General features: G+C 44.5%; 3 protein-coding genes across 7 annotated transcripts in view; 2 read left to right on the top strand and 1 right to left on the bottom strand.

Moving 5' to 3' along the window:
* Nucleotides 1-66: 66 nt before the first annotated feature.
* ascc2 (activating signal cointegrator 1 complex subunit 2) lies at nt 67-7,179 on the top strand. 2 transcript variants are annotated; one of them, XM_017430800.3, is made up of 19 exons: nt 67-198; nt 1,257-1,368; nt 1,457-1,615; nt 1,692-1,865; nt 1,941-2,070; nt 2,491-2,558; nt 2,647-2,754; nt 2,917-3,029; nt 3,397-3,471; nt 3,565-3,669; nt 3,756-3,824; nt 3,999-4,073; nt 4,169-4,397; nt 4,764-4,960; nt 5,197-5,316; nt 5,479-5,706; nt 5,785-5,872; nt 6,452-6,543; nt 6,633-7,179. In XM_017430800.3, the coding sequence occupies exons 2-19, from the start codon at nt 1,285-1,287 to the stop codon at nt 6,802-6,804; spliced, it is 2,286 nt and encodes a 761-aa protein (XP_017286289.1). In that variant the 5' UTR covers nt 67-198; nt 1,257-1,284; the 3' UTR covers nt 6,805-7,179. The 2 variants fall into 2 exon arrangements, with proteins under 2 accessions (XP_017286289.1, XP_017286290.1); XM_017430801.3 differs by having other exon boundaries at nt 116-269.
* On the bottom strand, nt 6,957-13,898 carry rnf215 (ring finger protein 215). 3 transcript variants are annotated; one of them, XM_017430808.3, is made up of 10 exons: nt 12,815-13,880; nt 11,704-11,856; nt 11,549-11,620; nt 11,378-11,463; nt 10,419-10,473; nt 10,232-10,336; nt 9,853-10,065; nt 9,450-9,593; nt 8,551-8,653; nt 6,957-8,457 (listed from the first exon to the last, which is right to left on the bottom strand). In XM_017430808.3, the coding sequence occupies exons 1-10, from the start codon at nt 13,025-13,027 to the stop codon at nt 8,435-8,437; spliced, it is 1,167 nt and encodes a 388-aa protein (XP_017286297.1). In that variant the 5' UTR covers nt 13,028-13,880; the 3' UTR covers nt 6,957-8,434. The 3 variants fall into 3 exon arrangements, with proteins under 3 accessions (XP_017286297.1, XP_017286298.1, XP_024865035.1); XM_017430809.3 differs by having other exon boundaries at nt 9,853-9,969; nt 12,815-13,861; XM_025009267.2 differs by lacking the exon at nt 6,957-8,457 and having other exon boundaries at nt 8,588-8,724; nt 12,815-13,898.
* Nucleotides 13,899-14,130: 232 nt separating this feature from the next.
* Nucleotides 14,131-17,388, top strand: part of LOC108244538 (SEC14-like protein 2) — a 15,453-nt gene continuing 12,195 nt past the window's right edge. Inside the window, exons 1-2 of one of the 2 annotated variants that reach the window (XM_017430830.3) lie at nt 14,131-14,413; nt 16,414-16,489. In XM_017430830.3, the coding sequence (XP_017286319.1) occupies nt 14,360-14,413; nt 16,414-16,489 (130 nt within the window). In that variant the 5' untranslated portion in view covers nt 14,131-14,359. The remainder of the gene's footprint in view (nt 14,414-16,413; nt 16,490-17,388) is intronic. The other variant, XM_037974843.1, reaches the window with a different exon arrangement.

Here is a 17,388-nt window from a genome sequence, read left to right as displayed (position 1 = left end):
TAAGAATGCAACTGCAGTTCTTCTGGTCTCCGCTAGGGGCAGTGAGAGCCGTATCACGTCAATGAAAAACAACTCGTTACGTCACTTCCCGTTCTGCGCAGGCGCAAAGCAGACGTTCTGAGGAAACAGAAACTGCTGAGAACTGTGGAGTCAACTTTGATGGAATGGCGTGAAGGGATTACAGCGTCGTTTTCGGAGGTTAGCGGCTCGTTTTGACGTGTTTTGTTAGTTCCGTTGAATCTGACGGGAAACGGGCGGATGGTTGTGAGGTAACCGGTTACTTAACCTAGTTTGTTAATTCATAACTAACCGGATGGTTGAGCTGGTTATCAGCAGCCTCAACACGTAGCTGCCTGTAAAAAAGGGGAGAAACTAACCAAAACTCATGCGTTTTTAAACTTACCAGGTTACAAGTTTTAACTAACTGAACACGCCGTTAATGTGGCCCTGATACAGGACTAGTTAGTTAGTTAGTCTTAACAACAATGTGGCAATTGGGCTTGTTGTTAGCTCGTTAGGTCGGGGCTGAATTAGCAGGCAAATTTATATTTTTGGGGTTTTATTATAACAGAAAATGAACTAGTTATTTCTTTCAACAGTCATGGCTTACAGGTACATCCTAAAAAATTAGATTATCATCAAAAATGTCATTTTATTTCAGTAAATCAGTACAAAACCTGAAACATGACACAGAGTGAGACGTTTCAGATGTTATTTATGTTAGGTTTGATGATTGTGGCTTTTATGATCACCCTAAATTCAGTGTTTCAGAATATTATATAGACAGGATATGGAGTCAGAGCACCCCCAGACAGATGGATCCAGGACCTAGACCAGAATCCTGAACCAGAGACGTCAGCGGCGTCCCACCTAGGCTGGGGACAGAAAAGACGGGACTGTTGCTCAGTGTCCCAACGTCCTCTTTTCATTTGGAAACTAAAGTCCCAGAGTCTGGAGGAGGAATCCAAGCTGCTGGAAGTTTGATCTGGGGATCTGGGTCAGCTGCTGGGTGGAAGTGTTTACTCAGCTGGGTCCTCAGTGTGGCACTTGTCATGGAAGCCGAAGTTCTTCCAAACCCCGGTTTTCAGTGCAGAAGGTCACGTCTCTGTGTGCACGCTGTAAACGCCTCAGAGCTCCACCTTTTGCGTGTCTCAGCAGGATGTTTTCAACAATAAAAGGCGACTCAGAAATGTTCCTGTCTGCATCCAGATGCACTGAAAGACAGATTACAATCCCCACCTTTCTCTTTCTTCCAGATCAGAGTAAAGTTCAGAAGAAGCAGGTATGGCCTGTGCTCGCGTTCCTCTGGATGAGCAGCAGGTGACGGAGCGCGGCGCTCAGGGGAGGGAGCGCACTCTGCCGGCGCTGGTGAGGCCTTCTTTACCAAACTGGAAAGCAAACCCTTCATCCGTTGTTGCTGTGGTCCAGGATCCAGTTCTTTGTTTCTGTTCTGCAGCACCCCGACAGGAAGGAGGAGCGCTGCTTCGTGCCTTACAGACCTCCTCCAGAAGAAGGCTCTCCTGCTGAGGTGGAGGAGTTCTTGGAACGAGCCAGGTTCATCGCGGAGGATCTGGAGTGGCTTCTGGCTCTGCCCCACGACAGGTTCTGGTGTCAGGTACGAGGCGGCTGGCGAGGAGAACAGGAGGCGGAGCTGAATCTTCCTGTCCCTCACGTCCCGTCTTTTCCATCAGGTGGTGTTTGATGAGTCCCTGCAGCGGTGCCTCGACTCGTACCTCCATCACGCTCCTCGTGGTCTCGACCTCAGCGCGCTGCCCGCCTCGCCCGCCGTGGCTGACGTGCAGCGCGCCGTCCACAGGGCGGTCTTCTTGACCTTCCTCAGGATGGCCACACACAAGGAGTCCAAGGTAGGATCCGGTCGGAGGGATTAAAGAGCTTCAGTTTTACTTTTAATTGGTACAAAAACCTCCTCCTTCCTGCAGGAGAACTTCTTCACCCCCGCCGTGTTCGGAGAGATAATCTACGACAACTTCCTGTTCGACATTCCCAAAATTCTCGATCTGTGTGTCCTCTTTGGAAAAGGCAACAACCAGCTGCTGCATAAAATGATAGGTGAGCTGTTTGCAAACGGTTTAACGCAGAGTCAGCGTTCACGCTGTGCTGTTTTCTGACTTCTGGATTCTTTGAGACATTTTAGCCGTTCAGCTCGATCAGGAGATGGATGCTGGGATCTTTGGTTTCATACTTTTTAAAATATTTAATTTTAATTACAAATATGTTCCCCAAATAAATAAATCTTCAGATCCTTCAAAACGTTACTCTTTTTAAAATCTGCTTTAGCCTTTTTGCTGTTTTTGTCTTCTTATTCTGCTTTTAGCTAGCTTATTTTTAGCTTTTTAATATTTTCATCAATTGTTTTAAGCTTTAGGTCGTGTTCTTTAACAACTTTCAGCTTCTTTGCACATTTCAGCATTCACATTTATTTAATTTGTTTTTTTCAGTTCTGTTTCACTTTATTTTTCTTTTCCTCAGAGAACATTTTCACGCAGCAGCCGGCGTACTACAGTGACCTGAATGAGACAATCCCAACTGTGTTACAGGTGAGCTTTTTAATCCTCTTTCAGTATTATGTTTGTTTTATTTTTCTTTAATTGTAAAGTTCTTGTTCCTGTTTTGGATGGACTCCAGGTGTTCGACTCGGTCTTGGAGAAGTGCAGTCTTCAGTGTGAAGGAGCCACGGAGCCGATGAAGTTAAACGCACACAAACAGGCCACTGCCATGACCATGAGTCAGCAGGTCGGAACCAAACGCACACGTTTAATTAATTATTTCGTTAAGTGTGCCGATGCACAAACATTAAAGCACCACTCTTATTTTTGTTCACATCGTTGTCCCGTATGTCGTCGCTCATTTATTACCTCAGGATGGTTCATCAGTCACTACTTCTTCTCTTTCCAGGAGCTTGTAGATGTTGTTTTGTACCTCTGCGACTCGACCACCACCATCCACGCCTTCCTGGACATTTTCCCCGCAGCCTGCTCGAGCTTCCAGTCCCTCGGCTTCCTCAGCAGGTGACCTAAAGGAGGTTTCTCTGCTTGAAGCGAGTCACAGCAGTTAAACCATTTAAAACAAACAAAATGTTCCCCTAAAGTTTCTCTTTGTCACCTGCTTTAGCGTTCATCCTTCTGCTCCTTCTAGCTTTTACCTACTGTTTCCTTATTTGAGCTACAGTTTAGCTTTTAGCTACTGTTGTGCTAATTTTAGTGTTTAGCAGCTGTTGTGGTAACTCCAGCTTTAGCATCTGTGTTACTAATCTTGGCCACCGTTTTGCTACATGTAGTTCTGCTCATCTTACTCGGCTTCAGCTTCTTCAGCGGATGTCAGCCGGTCTTCAGCTGTGTGTTCCTTTCTTTAGCTCGTTGTTTTCTCTGTTGGCAGGCTGACCTCGTTTTATGAGACTGCTGTTCCTGACCTGGAGAAGGCTGTGAGGAAGAGAAACTTTGACGATAAAAGGTGAGCGTTCGCCTCTAGAATGTCGTGAAGCGCCGCTCTGCGCTGTGACCGTGATAACCTGACCTCCTCCTCCTGCTCCTCCCCCTCCTCCAGTCTGCAGGAGGACTTATGGACGCGGCTGAGTCACTGCTGTCGTAAGATGGTGGAGACGGCTCACCTGCTGCTGCACCACACCTGCCTGCAGCCCATCCTGGACGGGTGAGCGGATCAGAGCAGCTCCTCTCAGCAGCACCTCCTCGGTTTGCTCCTTCGCCCCTGAACTCTGCAGATTTCTGTCGTTTCAGGGGAGAAAACATGCAGACGTTCGCAGACGAGCTCCTGCAGCATTTTACCTCGTTTCTGCCCGAGAAAAGGTAAGAAAATACAAAATCACTTCTGTGCAAACGATCCTCCGCCCTGAACCTTTGATTTCCAATCAGAAATTACAGATTCATGAATCTTTCTGCTCAGTTTCCTTTGCTTTACTCACTGAGTCACGTTAGATTACTTTAAAAACTTCAGGCTGATTAACTTTCTGAGTGTTTCAGGTTTTTGGCCGACTACGACGAGCAGTTTCCCGTCGCAGACGACGTCAGCCTCCTGCAGCAGGCGCTGCCGGTCGTGTATCCTTCAGCTTCAGCTGTAAAAGTTTATCTTAGACTTTCAGACTCTGCTTCTCAAACATCAGAATTCCTTCTTTAACAGCCGCTTCCTTCAGAGATGAGACCAGGACGTCTTATCTGCTCCAGGGGGTGGAAAGTGCCTGGGACAGCATGGGCCGACGGAAACCGCAGAGCCACGCTCAGAATAAACCCTCCCCCTCCTCCTCGTCAGCCAATCAGGGAGCGACGGGCGGCGCCAGACCGCCGGAGGTCCAAGAGTCAAAAGGAGAGCAGGGTCTGAGAGGTGCAGAGGCCCAGCTGGACGTCCCTCAGAGAGGAAACAACGTGAGCTCTGCGGTTATTTTATCCCTTAGAGAAGCTGCTCAGCTCCTCCTGTTTGACAGAAAACAACAGTTTCTTTGAATAATGACACAGATTAGTTGAATGGTTGATATTTTGTTCTGAAGGCAGATTAGCTCCATGCTCACAGGGCTTAAATACTAGATCTGTACCAGGTTTATACCCTTATATTATCTGTACCCTTTCAGCTTTTGGTTCAGGTTTAGTTTTCAGGAGAAAAGTGAAGTTTTTGTTCAAATGAAAACCGTAGAACAACAAAAAGCAGCAACTCATCAGGGAGGAATCAGTGGTTCAGGATCTGACCCGTTCTGACTGTAAGCTTCAGTTTTAACCCTTTCCTGCTGCTTCCAGGGCGCTGTGTGTCCCGTGAGCGGCGCAGAGCTCGAGTCCCTCCTCACCTGCATCAGGGACCTGCTTCCTGATCTGGGCGAAGGCTTCCTGTTGGCGTGCCTGCAGGAGTACGGCTACAACTCCGAGCTCGTCATCAACAACATCCTGGAGGACCGGTTAGCCCCCAGCCTGGAGAAACTGGACCGATCCATGCCCAGGTATCAATCGGACCCAGTCCCGTTCCTGAGGGATTCTTAAAAGCCTGATAGACGCTCGTACCGCTGATTGTTTCCATGGAAACAGTCTAACACGCAGTCCTATGTTAGCTCTCGCTTCATTTCCAAACTTACATCTCTGTGAAGAGAAATTATTCAAATTTAGCAGCAATCAGATGGTTTTAAAGTACTGCATCACAAGGAACTATGACCACCACGCTGCTCTGTTCCGTCCGCAGGCCGGTGAAGGAGGAGCTTCCTTCTGTCCTGAACAACCGATCCAACGTGTTCGATGACGACGAGTTCGACGTCTTCCGCAGGGACCAGGTGGACATGTCCCGCATCTGGAAGGGCAGGAGGTACAGCCACGAGATCCTAATCCTCCAGCAAACTGTCTGTGTTTGTCTTGTTTAGCATTTAGCTACCATTCAGCTCCTTTCAGCTCTTCTTCGACACTCGGCACTCACTGCACTTTCACAGAAAATACGATTTACTTCTTTTCCTGTTTTTTAATCTCTCAGGAAAGGCGAGAGCACTCAAGAGATCTTGAACGACAAGAAGCACATAGCAGAGCAGCGAGCTCGATATCAGGCCTATGAGACCGTGGTGGACGAGGTCGTCGTCGAGCCCGGAGACCCCGCCGCCGCCGCCTACGACCTGGACGACTACGACGATGAGTACGACGACACGTATGACATGAACCAGGTGGGAGCCAACGACCTGGACGGAGACAGTTTGCTCAACAGAAGGTACGTTTTCTCCGTCTGTGAATGATCGAGATGAAATCCTGAGATTTAAAGACGACCTGATGTCCGTTTGTCCTGCAGGCCGTTCACCGTCCCTCAGGTCCTGAGGAAAGGAACCAAAGCAGAGGAGGAGGAGGGTGAAGAAGACGAAGAGGAAGAGGTTTTACAGGTACTGAAGGCGCACAGCTCACGGACTTTAGATTTACCTTTTTTATCACCTTTATAGTTTTCATTCAGAAAACTAAAACAATCAAATATTTCACAGAATAAATTCTGAAATTAACTCAGATTAAACAGATTTTGTATGCAGGACAGTGACTCTTAAAATGATTAAATTATTGATTTAATTTCAGTAATTTTAGTTCAAGGTTTTAAATTGGTTAGAAGAATCAACATTAAATGCTTTAGTTTAATTTAGGGCTCTTAAATAACCAATAAACTGTTTTATTTTTGAGACATTAAGATGAAACTTTTTCACAAACTTCCTTTGTAACACTTAAAAAAAATCTTGGTGCCACATCGCAACAAACTAGTATTTATGCAGTTTATAAAATAACAACTATAGTTTATTTTTAGAGTCCAGTACAGTTTGTGACGGTTTATAAATTGTATTTAATAAGAGGACCCTTGATTTATTGATATATTAATGTTTTTATTTGTTTGGGATATCGTCAGCTTCTTATAATTTAAAGTGAATCTGCGCCGCTCGGCCTTCAGGCAGTTGAACGTTTGTCTCGTTGTGTTTCAGAACAACGTGAACAGAGACCAGTTCGTTCAGGACCCGGCTCTGCTGAGGGAGCGAGCCGAAGCCAGGAGAGCCGCCGCGCAGCAGAGGAGAGGGTAAAACTCACCTTTCAAAGCATGAAGTCACACAGATGTTTCCAAGAGTTGAAAAGGAAATCAGCCCTTTCTCCGTCCCGACCTCGCAGCTTTCGACCCGAGCAGTCCAGTAACGTGGTGGGACGACCCAAAGGCCAGGGACAAACCTCGGAGACGGCCTCAGACCGGCGCAAAAAGGAGAGCAACAAGAGCCGCGTAGCCAACCACAACCGGCGCAGCATGGCCGACCGCAAGAGGAACAAAGGCATGATCCCCTCCTGACGGGATGGGGGGATGGAGACGCAGCAGGAGGAGGACAGCACAGGTTTTCACTTTAAACTGCCTTCTGACATTTTGTGTGACTGGAAGCAGAACTTTAAACGTTTGACCCAAATTCTTTTCTCCTTGTAGCTGATTTAAAATGAACACAGTGAGAGCCAAAAACTGACTTTATTTTTACGATCAAGTTAAATCTCTTTAATGCCATCAACAAAAGGACTTCCATGGGAATAAGAGACTTCCTGCAGCTTCCTGAGGGATCGGAAGCTGTTCGGAAGCACATGTTGCCATGAACACAAACACTTTTCTTTCTGGTTTTACATGACGAAACTAAATAAATAATGGATCATTTTGAGTCATCGTTGACAAGAAACTAAATTTAAATTCTGTCTGACATTTATTTCATTTCTGCAACAGAAAATAAGACCGAATGTTTTTGCTCCGTGAAGCGTTAAAGAAGGGAAGGAATAATTCAGCTGAAGACAACAAAGAGCGTCCGCTCAACATGTTAAATACTGTAACTTTATCTTTATAAAAACTCAGGAATTAAAAATATTCTGACGCTGTCCTGCAGAGTTTTGAACCTTTACCTCTGGAAGTTCTGAGCCACCTCTTTTCTTTATATTTCAGCTTTTATTTAAGTTCTGATGAAGATACAGGACTGAAAGCTGGCGGGTGATATGCATTACTTCAGTTAGAGAGAGTTTAACTGTTTGGCTCGTTCCTTATTTCACCTTTTTGTCGCCAACTATTAAAACAGAAGAATCTGTTTGGCCCCTGAGCTGCTGCAACACGTTAACAGGAGAATAAAAGGAAACATTTATCTGACCTATTAGTTTTTAATCTTACTGTTTAAAACGAAGCATCTGCGACTAAATAAACAACAAACAGGTCAAAGGTGAGGAAAAAAACTACTAACTTTGGCTCATTTATTGCACCAAAGGGACGTTTCTCTCGTTGAAGCGTATTAAAATGTCTCCTTGATGCAACAAATGACCTCCAAGTGAATTCCTGCAGGTTTTGTCACGTTTCTCTACACCAGGGGTCTCCAATCCTGCAGGTTTTCCTTGTTTTCCTGCTCCAACACACCTAATTCAGAGGGTAAATTACCTCTTCGTGTTCTGCAGAAGTCTGTTAATCACCCATTGATTCAAATCAGGTGTGTTGGAGCAGAGAAACAAGTTAAACATGCAGGATGGTGGCCCTGAGGACCAGGATTGGAGACCACTGCTGCTGTTTGCACACGTAGATGGTCCTGTTTTCGTTCTGGAAGTCTTTTTAAAGACTCGGCTTGTTGACATCATCTGCAGCTAAAACAAAAATAACTAAAAGCACTGAACGAACACACAAACTGCTGATTCGTAAATACTCCGAGGTGATCAGTTTTTACACATTAAAGCCAAAACGTCACATTTTCACAAATACTTCCAGTTTTAAAGTAACAGATTCCCAGGAAGAACACAACAGTACCACCAAACTACTTCATGGTACTGAGTTCATACTACCACTGTCTGCTGCTCCCAGAATCCACCGCTGGAAGGAGGAAGGGTTGAGGTGAGGTCCGTTTATAAAGCTACTGGAGTGGCAACAAAGTCAGGAGCTGATCCCCCGAGTGTCCGAGGTGAAGCGTCTGTTAGCTGTCTCTGCAGACGCTGCCTGGGTCAGACATGGAGACACAAACAGGAACTGAGTCCAGAGTCGACGGTGTGACCGAGGCAGGCGGTTAACGGGGAAGAGGAGGGAACTCACCGAGGATGCTGCGTTTGCACAGAGGACAGGTGTGCTGCAGCAGCAGCCAGGGGTCCACGCAGTCTCTGTGGTACTCGTGAAGACATGGCAGCACCCGAAGACACTGGGACGAGCAGAAGACAAGCAGGGACGGGTTCACAACCCGGGGACAGAAGAGCTCCGGTGTGAGGATTTCTTCCCAGCGGAACAAAGTAAATCTATTAAATGTTGGAACTAAGAGAAGCTAATTTTGAATTTAATGGCAGCAACAAAAGGCTGTAAAAAAAGTCAGAAACATCTGGAGGAACTAATTCTCAGCAGGTCAGGGAGAGGACTTGGGATTAAAAGAGCATTTAGAGGCTGAATATCAACAGATTTGAAGAATCTATAGAAACCTCTGAGGTCAAAGGTCAAAGCTGGTTTTGTTCTGCTCAGGAACACTGTCTGTAAACACAGTTCACCGTGCCGTCCACAGATGCTGCTTAAAGCTCTATCAGGCAAAGAAGAAGCCAGATGTGAACAGATGTGTCTCCTCTGGACCAAAGAGAACTCTTCTGAGGTCAGCCTGCCTCTCTGATGGTATGGGGGTGCATTAGTCCAGGTTTTAGAACAACATCTGCTCCCATCCAGGACTGTTGAACAGACAGAATGGGACAACCTCAGGTCCAGATGTTTACAGACTGATGCACAGAGGGAAACATCTGGAACATCTGGAAACAGGCGTGTTGCTGCCAGCAGATTCAGAACGACCTGATCTTTAGTCTCAACATTTGGTCAGTTTACAACGTTCCATTGTGAATAAAATCTGCGTTTATGAGATCTGATTATCCATGGCTTCAGTTTTTTTTGACATTCTCCACAGCGTTCCAGCGGCTGTAGAACCTGAAGTTTCCATCAGAGGATGAACACCTCAGACTGACCTGGTTGTTGTTGAACGGCTCCAGGCAGACGGCGCAGTTATCCGTTTCTATCGGCTCGGACGGGTCACACCAGGGTTTGGGCTGATGGTACCGTTTGGTTTTCAGCGATGACATTCTCTTCAGAATGTCCTGTTTTGGAAAAAGCTGAAGAAAATGGAACCAAATATTTATATCTGATACTATAAGAACGCTGCAGCAGATAACTGTCCTCAGTTTACTTCAGTTTTTGTTTTTTAATATTTTAGACCCCAAAAAAGTGGAAAATTAGGACCAAGATTGAAAATCTTTGACAGTTTTTTCAGTGTTAATCCCTATACATGTTCTCAGATTAATAAAGATAAAAACTTGAGCTGTGAGACGGGTTCTGACCCGCTCAGCAGGGCAGAAACTAACAGACGGGTACCTCCAGGTCGTTGTTGAGCTGGTGGTCCTGGTTCTGCCAGCGGGCCTGGACGAGGACTCCGGTGCAGAGGATCAGAACCACCAGGAGGACGGTGTCCCACAGCTGCTGCAGGTACTTCTGTAGATCATCAGAGAGGAGCAACGTTAGTGTCTGCATCACTTCCAGAACTCTGCAGAACAGAGAACAGACATCCACACCGACGAGAGGCTCGATCTGGAAAACAAGCATCAAGAATACTGAGCTGTTTAAAATGACAAAAATAGAGTCAGTATGTTGATTTAAAGAACTGTCAGACTGGTGTGAACGTGTTTCCGCTCGCCGTCTGACCCGACCCGCTCAGCAGCAGCTGGTGTTCGTGTTTGTCGTGTCCCCCCCCCACCTGGACCTGAGAGTTGGTCTCCCCGGTGCAGATGACCCCCTGCCACTCGCCGTACAGACCCCCCCTGGATCGACCGCAGCTGGACCACAGCGTGAGCGTGGCTCCCTGCCCGAACACACAGCAGCATGAGCTCAGCCTCCGCTCGCCACCGGGGGGCGCTAACAAGCCACAAACACAGTCAGCTCACCAGGTCGTCCTGCAGGATCGTCTCGTAGGTGATTTTTGCTGTCACTCGCAGACCCCTGGAAGGACAGGAGAAGGTTTCGGCTGTCACAGGATTTTATCTGCTGATGTTCAGCTCGATGGGGAACAACGAGCTGGAACTTTTATAGAACCAGACTGAGATCTGGTCTCTTTGCTGAGTTTAGCTTTCAACTGTTTTACTGAATTTATCTTTTAGATAACTTCTGAAGTGTAGTTTCTACCCACTGGCCTGCTTCTTGTAGTTTTTAGCTCCCGTTCAGCTCCTTTAGCTCCTGTTCTCCTCGTTTTAGGAACTCAGTTTCAGCTTTTTCAGCAGATTTCCTCAGAGCTCATGCTGTTTTCACACTAAACTTAATTTCTCTAGTTTGTATTTATTGATAAAGTAAATAAACCAAAGACATCTAAAGTCAGTTAATTATGCAATCACATGAGTCTGATAAAAATGCAGCTTTTAAAAGTGACAGAACACCAACGTCTCTGTTGGTCCAGGTCCAAGCAGCTTGGACTGCAGCTGTGAACGCTCTGAGGACACATTTATTTCTTCGTTTTTAATTAACGTGAAGGCAGACGAGTTCTAGGCCAAATTAAAGCTCCACCTGCTCGGCTGACGAGCCGTCGAAGCCTAAAAAACATCCCGTCCCCGTCTGTTCTTTGGTATAAAATCTAAAAACAACAGGACTTCTGTTCTGCAGCTGAAGACGTTCTCAGTTCAGATTATATAAAATGTTCACGATGTTAGCGAACAGATGCACAAAATAAATGAATAAAAGGTGAAAAACTGCAGTTTACAGTTTTATTTTTAAGGTTTCAGAGCAAGAGAGTCACTTTAATTAAATAAATTTAATCTCAAAAACAACAAAACAGCTGTCAGAAACTAAACTCGGGTTTAACCTTCAGCTCATACTTAGAACAGAGGTTCTAAGTAAACGAGGCGTTTGGTACCTGAGCAGAGCTCCGAACAGCTTGGTGACGTTCTCCGATGTCTGGATCACAACCACGGGTTTGGACAGAACCTGAGACAGATCCATCTGCGGCAGAAAGATTTCCCCTTCAGCCCGGGACCTCAGATTTCTGTCTCAGACAATAAGAGCATCGACTGGTTTAATCTTTTACCTCGCTGACTGAGTTCTGGTTCAGAGCCAGGATGATGAGCGCTGAAGCTCCAAGGACCAGGGCGCGCTTCATCTGCAGCGGGGGATAAAAACGTTGAACCTCTGACGGATCGACACCACGATGTCCTCAATGAGCTGAAGTCTGAATGTTCTTACTTTACTGACGACCGTGTCGGTGAACGACTCCTGGTTTCCCGTGGAGGCTTTGCTGTCGTCCATCTCAACAGGCACCACACCGATCCAGACCTCCTGCTCCTTTGGGTCGTCTTCATCGCGTCCTCCGCTCGCCTGCGTCTCGTCGTCTCCAACCTGAGGAGGTCAGCAGAGTGGCTCGACGTTACCGCAGCAGTCAGCTGCTCTTAAATGTCCTGAAAGACAGAATCTGACTTTCCACGAAGAAGAACTCACCTTCAGCAAAATCAGTGAATAACTTTCAGAAAATTAACAGAAGATGAACGTGAATTCCTTTTATTTGCAGCATTTTATCAGTCAGTTTAGGTTTTATTAAGACATTTCATGAACGCTGACTCAGCATTCACTTGTTTTTTTATTTCTCTGATCGTTTATTTTTCACTTTGTTCCGTTTTAATCAGCCGTACGTGAGAACGTTCGGCTCATGCAGGAGGTGGCTGCTGTGACTTTTACACTTTTCAAACAATTTTACTGGATTTACAAACATTTTCCACATAGAAATACATCAAGATCTCCTTGGCTTTTATGCTACTTCTAGCTTTTAGTTTGCATTTTGCTGCTTTTTTAGCTCGTATTCCTCTTATCTGGCCTTCTGATACTTTCAGCTACTGTAGGTTTTGCTATATTTAGTTTTAACCAGTATTTTTGCCTCAGTTCTGCTTATTTTACCTTTAATCATGTGGTATTTGGTTAATATTTGCCCTGTGTCAAACATGTCTGTTGTAACAATAATTAAGTAAATAAACAAATCAAGTATTTATTTCCTGTAATTCAGCTTCCCCAGCAGAGCTCAGGAAGGTGTTTTATTTTGGTGATTCATAAATAAAGTTGATTTTATTTACATATTTAAACTTCAAGCACTTATTTAGATACAGACAAGGTGGCTGTGTGGAACTTATATGCATATTTGATCAAATTAAAAAAAAGTTTTTAAACACTGGGAAGACAAAGTTAAATATACTTGGCTTCTAGTTTGTTACAGGCATTAATGACCTGTTTTATTTATAATTGCTTCTGATGAGGAACCCAGAAGAATCGGTCATCTTGGTTTATTTGTCCTGAAACCCGGACTCACCAGGACCAGGTCCCCCTCCAGTTCTTCGGGGTCCTCGGAGCTCCTGGAGCCGCCGTTGGACCCCACCACCTCCCCCCGGAGCAGGGCGCTGACACCGGGCCGATGCTCCAGGAAGACCTCCACCAGGGCGACCTGCTCCGCCGCCAGCAGGAGCCCCGACCACCGCAGCAGGAGCAGCGGAACCCCGAGACAGCCCCACCGAGCTGCCGCCATGGCCCGGAGCACGGCGGATTTTTATCTTAAAATCAAGATAAATGCACGAAACCGATCAACTGTCAAACAGCATCATTGTAGAACCGCTGCAGTGTTTATTTGCGCCTCGCAGCTTCCCCGATGTAAACAGGAACAAGATTCAACTTCCGGTGGAAGCCGGAAACACGCCGATATTTATCTTAAATAAAAGCTTTAACATGCTTTCAAAACAAAAAAATAGTTTGTTTTAAATCCCACTGTAACGTCAGAATTTACAAGAAAGTGTTTAATTTTCACGACCTAAACTTGGAAACGGCGGCATTAGATAATAATATTGGCACGAAGAGTATAACAACAAGAGAAGTATCTCCCTGCACTTCCTTCTTCGTTTCAGTCTCACTTATCGATCCGCTAGATATGCAACTGAACTGCTTTTACAAATAATTACTCCGGGATTTTTACTTCTGTTCAGAGAGAGAAAAATAAATATAATTTTCACAATCAAATATTTAGTTTAAATTAGCCCTAACAGAGCAAAAATTACGTTTGTATCTATTTTTGGCTCCACTGTACAACAACCACTATCTAACCAATAAATGAAACCAAATTGTGTGCGGCTTTTAGTTTTAAAAAGTAAAAGGACTAATTATGGTTATTAACCTAATTATCGAATAATCCAAAACAAATAAATAAAAAAGTATATGTAACCCCTGGTATATGTGCGCATGCGTGGTACTTTTGTGTTTGTCAAAGATCGTTTATTTCTCACTGAAAGCGATGGCAAAAATGCTTCCTCTTAGTTGAAATGTATAATTAATTGGTTAAATTAGATTTAAATTATGTAAAAGAATAATGATTAGCTTATACAAACCTATTAGGACATATGCTTTTTGTTATGAAATATTACTACAAGTCAGTAGAAGAGAATTTAAAATACAGTTTAACAAGTTATGTTGTAATTTACACAATGTGAACATTATTATTATTACATATATACATGACCTACATGTGTAATAAGTATTTTCGTGTGGTATTAGGCCATACTTTGAGTGTAACTCCTACTGTTATGGAGTTTGAGGCGCCGTCTTTCTGCTCAGAGTGAGCCTCTTCGTCTTTACGAAGATCTTTGACCGAGCCAGCCGATTAAAGTGGGTCTCGTGCGCGCGCCGCCGCCTCAGTCCTGTTTACATCGGTTCCGGTTCCACCTGCGGTCAGCGGGCAGCCGGGGGGTGCTGAGAAGATACTGAGGCCGGACAGGAGCATCCCTGGGCGGCGTCACGACCACCAGAACCCGGCCCGAACCCCGCCAGAACCCGTAAATCCGTCTCCATCTCCGAGCTTCACGCTGCAAACATGAGCGGAAGAGTTGGAGACTTGAGTCCAAAACAGGCTGAAGCGTTAGAGCAAGTAAGTTTATCAGAAATTAATCTTTTCCTAATGTTTGGATTCAAACACTCACCTTTTGGCAGGTAAACTGGGTTTCTGTATTATTTTGTTTTCTGTTAACTAAACCAGCAGACACCTCTGATGAGTCATAATCATCATCACTGAGCTTTTTCTTTATTCAACTAAATCATTTATATTCAAATAACTGAGTATTTAATGTGTAAAATGTACATTAAAACACCACATAACATTTTCCTCTGACTGTAACAAGCAAAACGTTCAGGTTCAGGACTGAAAAAGATCAAATTCCTGATGATTTTAACTCATGCAATAATCACATGTTGAATTTATCTACATTTTTAGTCTAAATGAGTCATTTCTGCTTTTTCTACAACTAAAAAAAAAAATTCTAAAGCAGCAAAACCTACTTTGAGTGTAAAATAGAGTTTTGTATATAAAAATCTAATTCCTTACATTATAAATTAAAGTTTTACAGTGAATTAAGACTAAATTATGCAGCCTGAGTCTTAAACTTTTGTATATTTATGTAAAATCAATCCCTCTTTGTAATAATGAAGCACATTTATCCTAATAAATCATTAGAGTCCAGATTTGTAAATATCTTTGAGACATTTCCTTTTATATTTGGATGACTTTATGTGGGCAGAACTGAACTCGGCTGTTAAAAATGTTGAGTTTTTTTGTGGATTTCAGAGACTGATCTGGGCTGAAGTTGGATTAATGAGGCAAACAAACTACGAGCTTCAACCTCTGAAAAGAATCATTCTGACAAATATTTCTGTCTCATGTTTACATAAATCTGAGCAAAAAACTGACTGAAAACAGCCCTGTCTGTTGGGGTTTTTACTATAATTATTAATTATTTCCATCTAAAGTTAATAAGAGGTGGGCCGGAGTCACACTCCTCAGACAGAAGGATTATTTTTTTAAAAAACTAAAACTTTAAAAGTTTAGAGTTTGTGTTGAAAACGTGAATCTGAGTTAACGAGCGTGACGCCACGCCTTCACCGTCTGCCCAAAGTTCAGGATCAGGAGGATAACAAAAATGGCCGAAACACAACATCCAGAAGAGGGTGGAGCTAAACTGACAGATAAACAAACATGTTTGTTTGTTGTGGTCCTCCTGTTTACCTCTGTAACCGTGTGTGTGAGACACAAAATGGAGTTCTGTTAGCAGAATACTCAAAGAGCTTCACAACAAAACAAAAGATTTGTTTGTTTAACAGAATTACAGGAACACGCTGAGTCAGCTTTCAGCTGTTTGAGCCAAACCTTCGGCTCGTTCAGGACGTCGCGGCTGCAACTTTTGTTTTTTTTTAACTTTTATATTTTCAAAATATTTGACATTTTTCCCCCAGAAGAAATTCCAACTCCTTCAGAAACATTATTCTCTTTGAAACTGACTGATTTTGTTTTCTGCTGCTTTTAGTTTTTACTTTTTAATTTAGCTACACTTATTAAACTTTTACCTTTAGCTACCCGTAGTTTCTATATTTTTTTGCTGTTTTTAGCTTTTTTAACTATTAAAATAAACAGAGACTTTGTGCAATTTAAAACCTATTTCAGCAGACTTGCTTCATTCGTAGCTTTTAGCGACTGTGCTGCTAATTTTAGCTTTTAGCTACTGTGCTGCTAATTTTAGCATTTAGCGACTGTGCTGCTAATTTTAGCTTTAGTGACTGTGCTGCTGGTTTCAGCTTTCAGTGACTGTGCTGCTGGGTTAACTTTTAGCTACTGTGCTGCTAATTTTAGCTTTTAGTGACTGTGCTGATTATTTTAGCTTTTAGTGACTGTGCTGCTGGGTTTAGCTTTTACTTACTGTGCTGCTGGTTTTAGTTTTCAGTGACTGTGCTGCTAATTTTAGCTTTTAGCTACAGTGCTGCTAATTTTAGCTCTTGTTCTGATTGTTTTAGCTTGTATTTCAGACTATTTGTACAGAAAATCTCATTTTCTCGGTCAGTTTTTAGATTAACGTCGTTTCTCTCTCTCTCTGTTTGTAGTTTCGAGCGAAGATTCAGGACATTCTCCCTCAGCTTCCGGCGCAGCACGACCACTTCCTGTTACGCTGGCTCCGCGGTGAGCTGACAGAACCACCCGGCCTCCTCCGGCCCAGAAAAAGCGAAATCTTCCAGTAATCCTCCTTCTTCAGGGGGGATTCGTGTTTGAGAGGAGGAGTTTGGTGAATCTGTCGGGTCGTTGAACTTCAGCAGTTTGCAGAAGCTGCAGTGGTTTATTACGTGAAGCAACTCGTTCCTCTAAATGGGTTCCACTTGAGAAAGAGTCGCTGTTTTCTGCTTCGACTGTTACGGCCACGCCACGCTCTGATTTTCTCCTCGTGTCTGAGCTCGGGGAAGGAAACAGGAAGCTGACGCAGGTCGGATCAGTTCTGCAGCAGAGGTCCAACAATCTGTTGATCAAACTAATCCAGAGATAATCTGATTAAACCGCAGCAGCTCGGCCCAGAAGGCTGCCGCGCCTCCGTTGCTGAAGTTTCTAAAGATGTTGAGAAATTCACGACCCGAGATAATTTCAGAGAAACGTCGTTCTGAAAGAAGTTCAGATTTTCTTCCCTTCGGGGTCCGAGGGAAAGTGAGAAATCAGAGCGTCGGTTTGAGCCCGATGACCTTGCTCTGTTCTCCTCCTGCCTTTTACTCCACGTTTATCTGTGAGCAGCTCCACCTGCGGAGATAAACGACGGGAGAAATGAACTTCCTCTTCTGAGGTTCCCTGCAGGCCACAAGCCGCTCACTTTCAGACCTTCTGCTCAGACTTCAGGTTTTCATGGGGCTGACGCTCGCTGCCTTCTGGCTCCATGTTTCTGCTCAGGGCTGCAGGCTTGTGTGGAGTTCTGAAGCTCCATCCATCCATCCATCCATCCATTGTCTTTCGCTTATCCGGGGTCGGGTCGCGGGGGCAGCAGCCTAAGCAGGGAGACCCAGACTTCCCTCTCCCCAGCCACTTGGGCCAGCTCCTCC

The sequence above is a fragment of the Kryptolebias marmoratus genome, linkage group LG1 (genome assembly GCF_001649575.2).
Source record: "Kryptolebias marmoratus isolate JLee-2015 linkage group LG1, ASM164957v2, whole genome shotgun sequence".
NCBI classification, from domain to species: Eukaryota; Metazoa; Chordata; class Actinopteri; order Cyprinodontiformes; family Rivulidae; genus Kryptolebias; species Kryptolebias marmoratus.
Note: the sequence above shows the minus strand (reverse complement) of the source record. Positions and strands in the feature narration are given on the sequence as shown.

Bases quoted from the DNA above. Each gene is read 5' to 3' on its own strand.
- ascc2 (XM_017430800.3), top strand. From the start codon at position 1,285: ATGGCCTGTGCTCGCGTTCCTCTGGATGAGCAGCAGGTGACGGAGCGC. The intron at 3,030-3,396 runs GTGACCTAAAGG...CTCTGTTGGCAG, and splicing joins TCCCTCGGCTTCCTCAGCAG to GCTGACCTCGTTTTATGAGA. The intron at 4,961-5,196 runs GTATCAATCGGA...TTCCGTCCGCAG, and splicing joins CTGGACCGATCCATGCCCAG to GCCGGTGAAGGAGGAGCTTC.
- rnf215 (XM_017430808.3), bottom strand. From the start codon at position 13,027: ATGGCGGCAGCTCGGTGGGGCTGTCTCGGGGTTCCGCTGCTCCTGCTG. The intron at 10,337-10,418 runs GTGAGCTGACTG...GTGTTCGGGCAG, and splicing joins CGATCCTGCAGGACGACCTG to GGAGCCACGCTCACGCTGTG. The intron at 9,594-9,852 runs GTACCCGTCTGT...CATTTTCTTCAG, and splicing joins AGCTCAACAACGACCTGGAG to CTTTTTCCAAAACAGGACAT.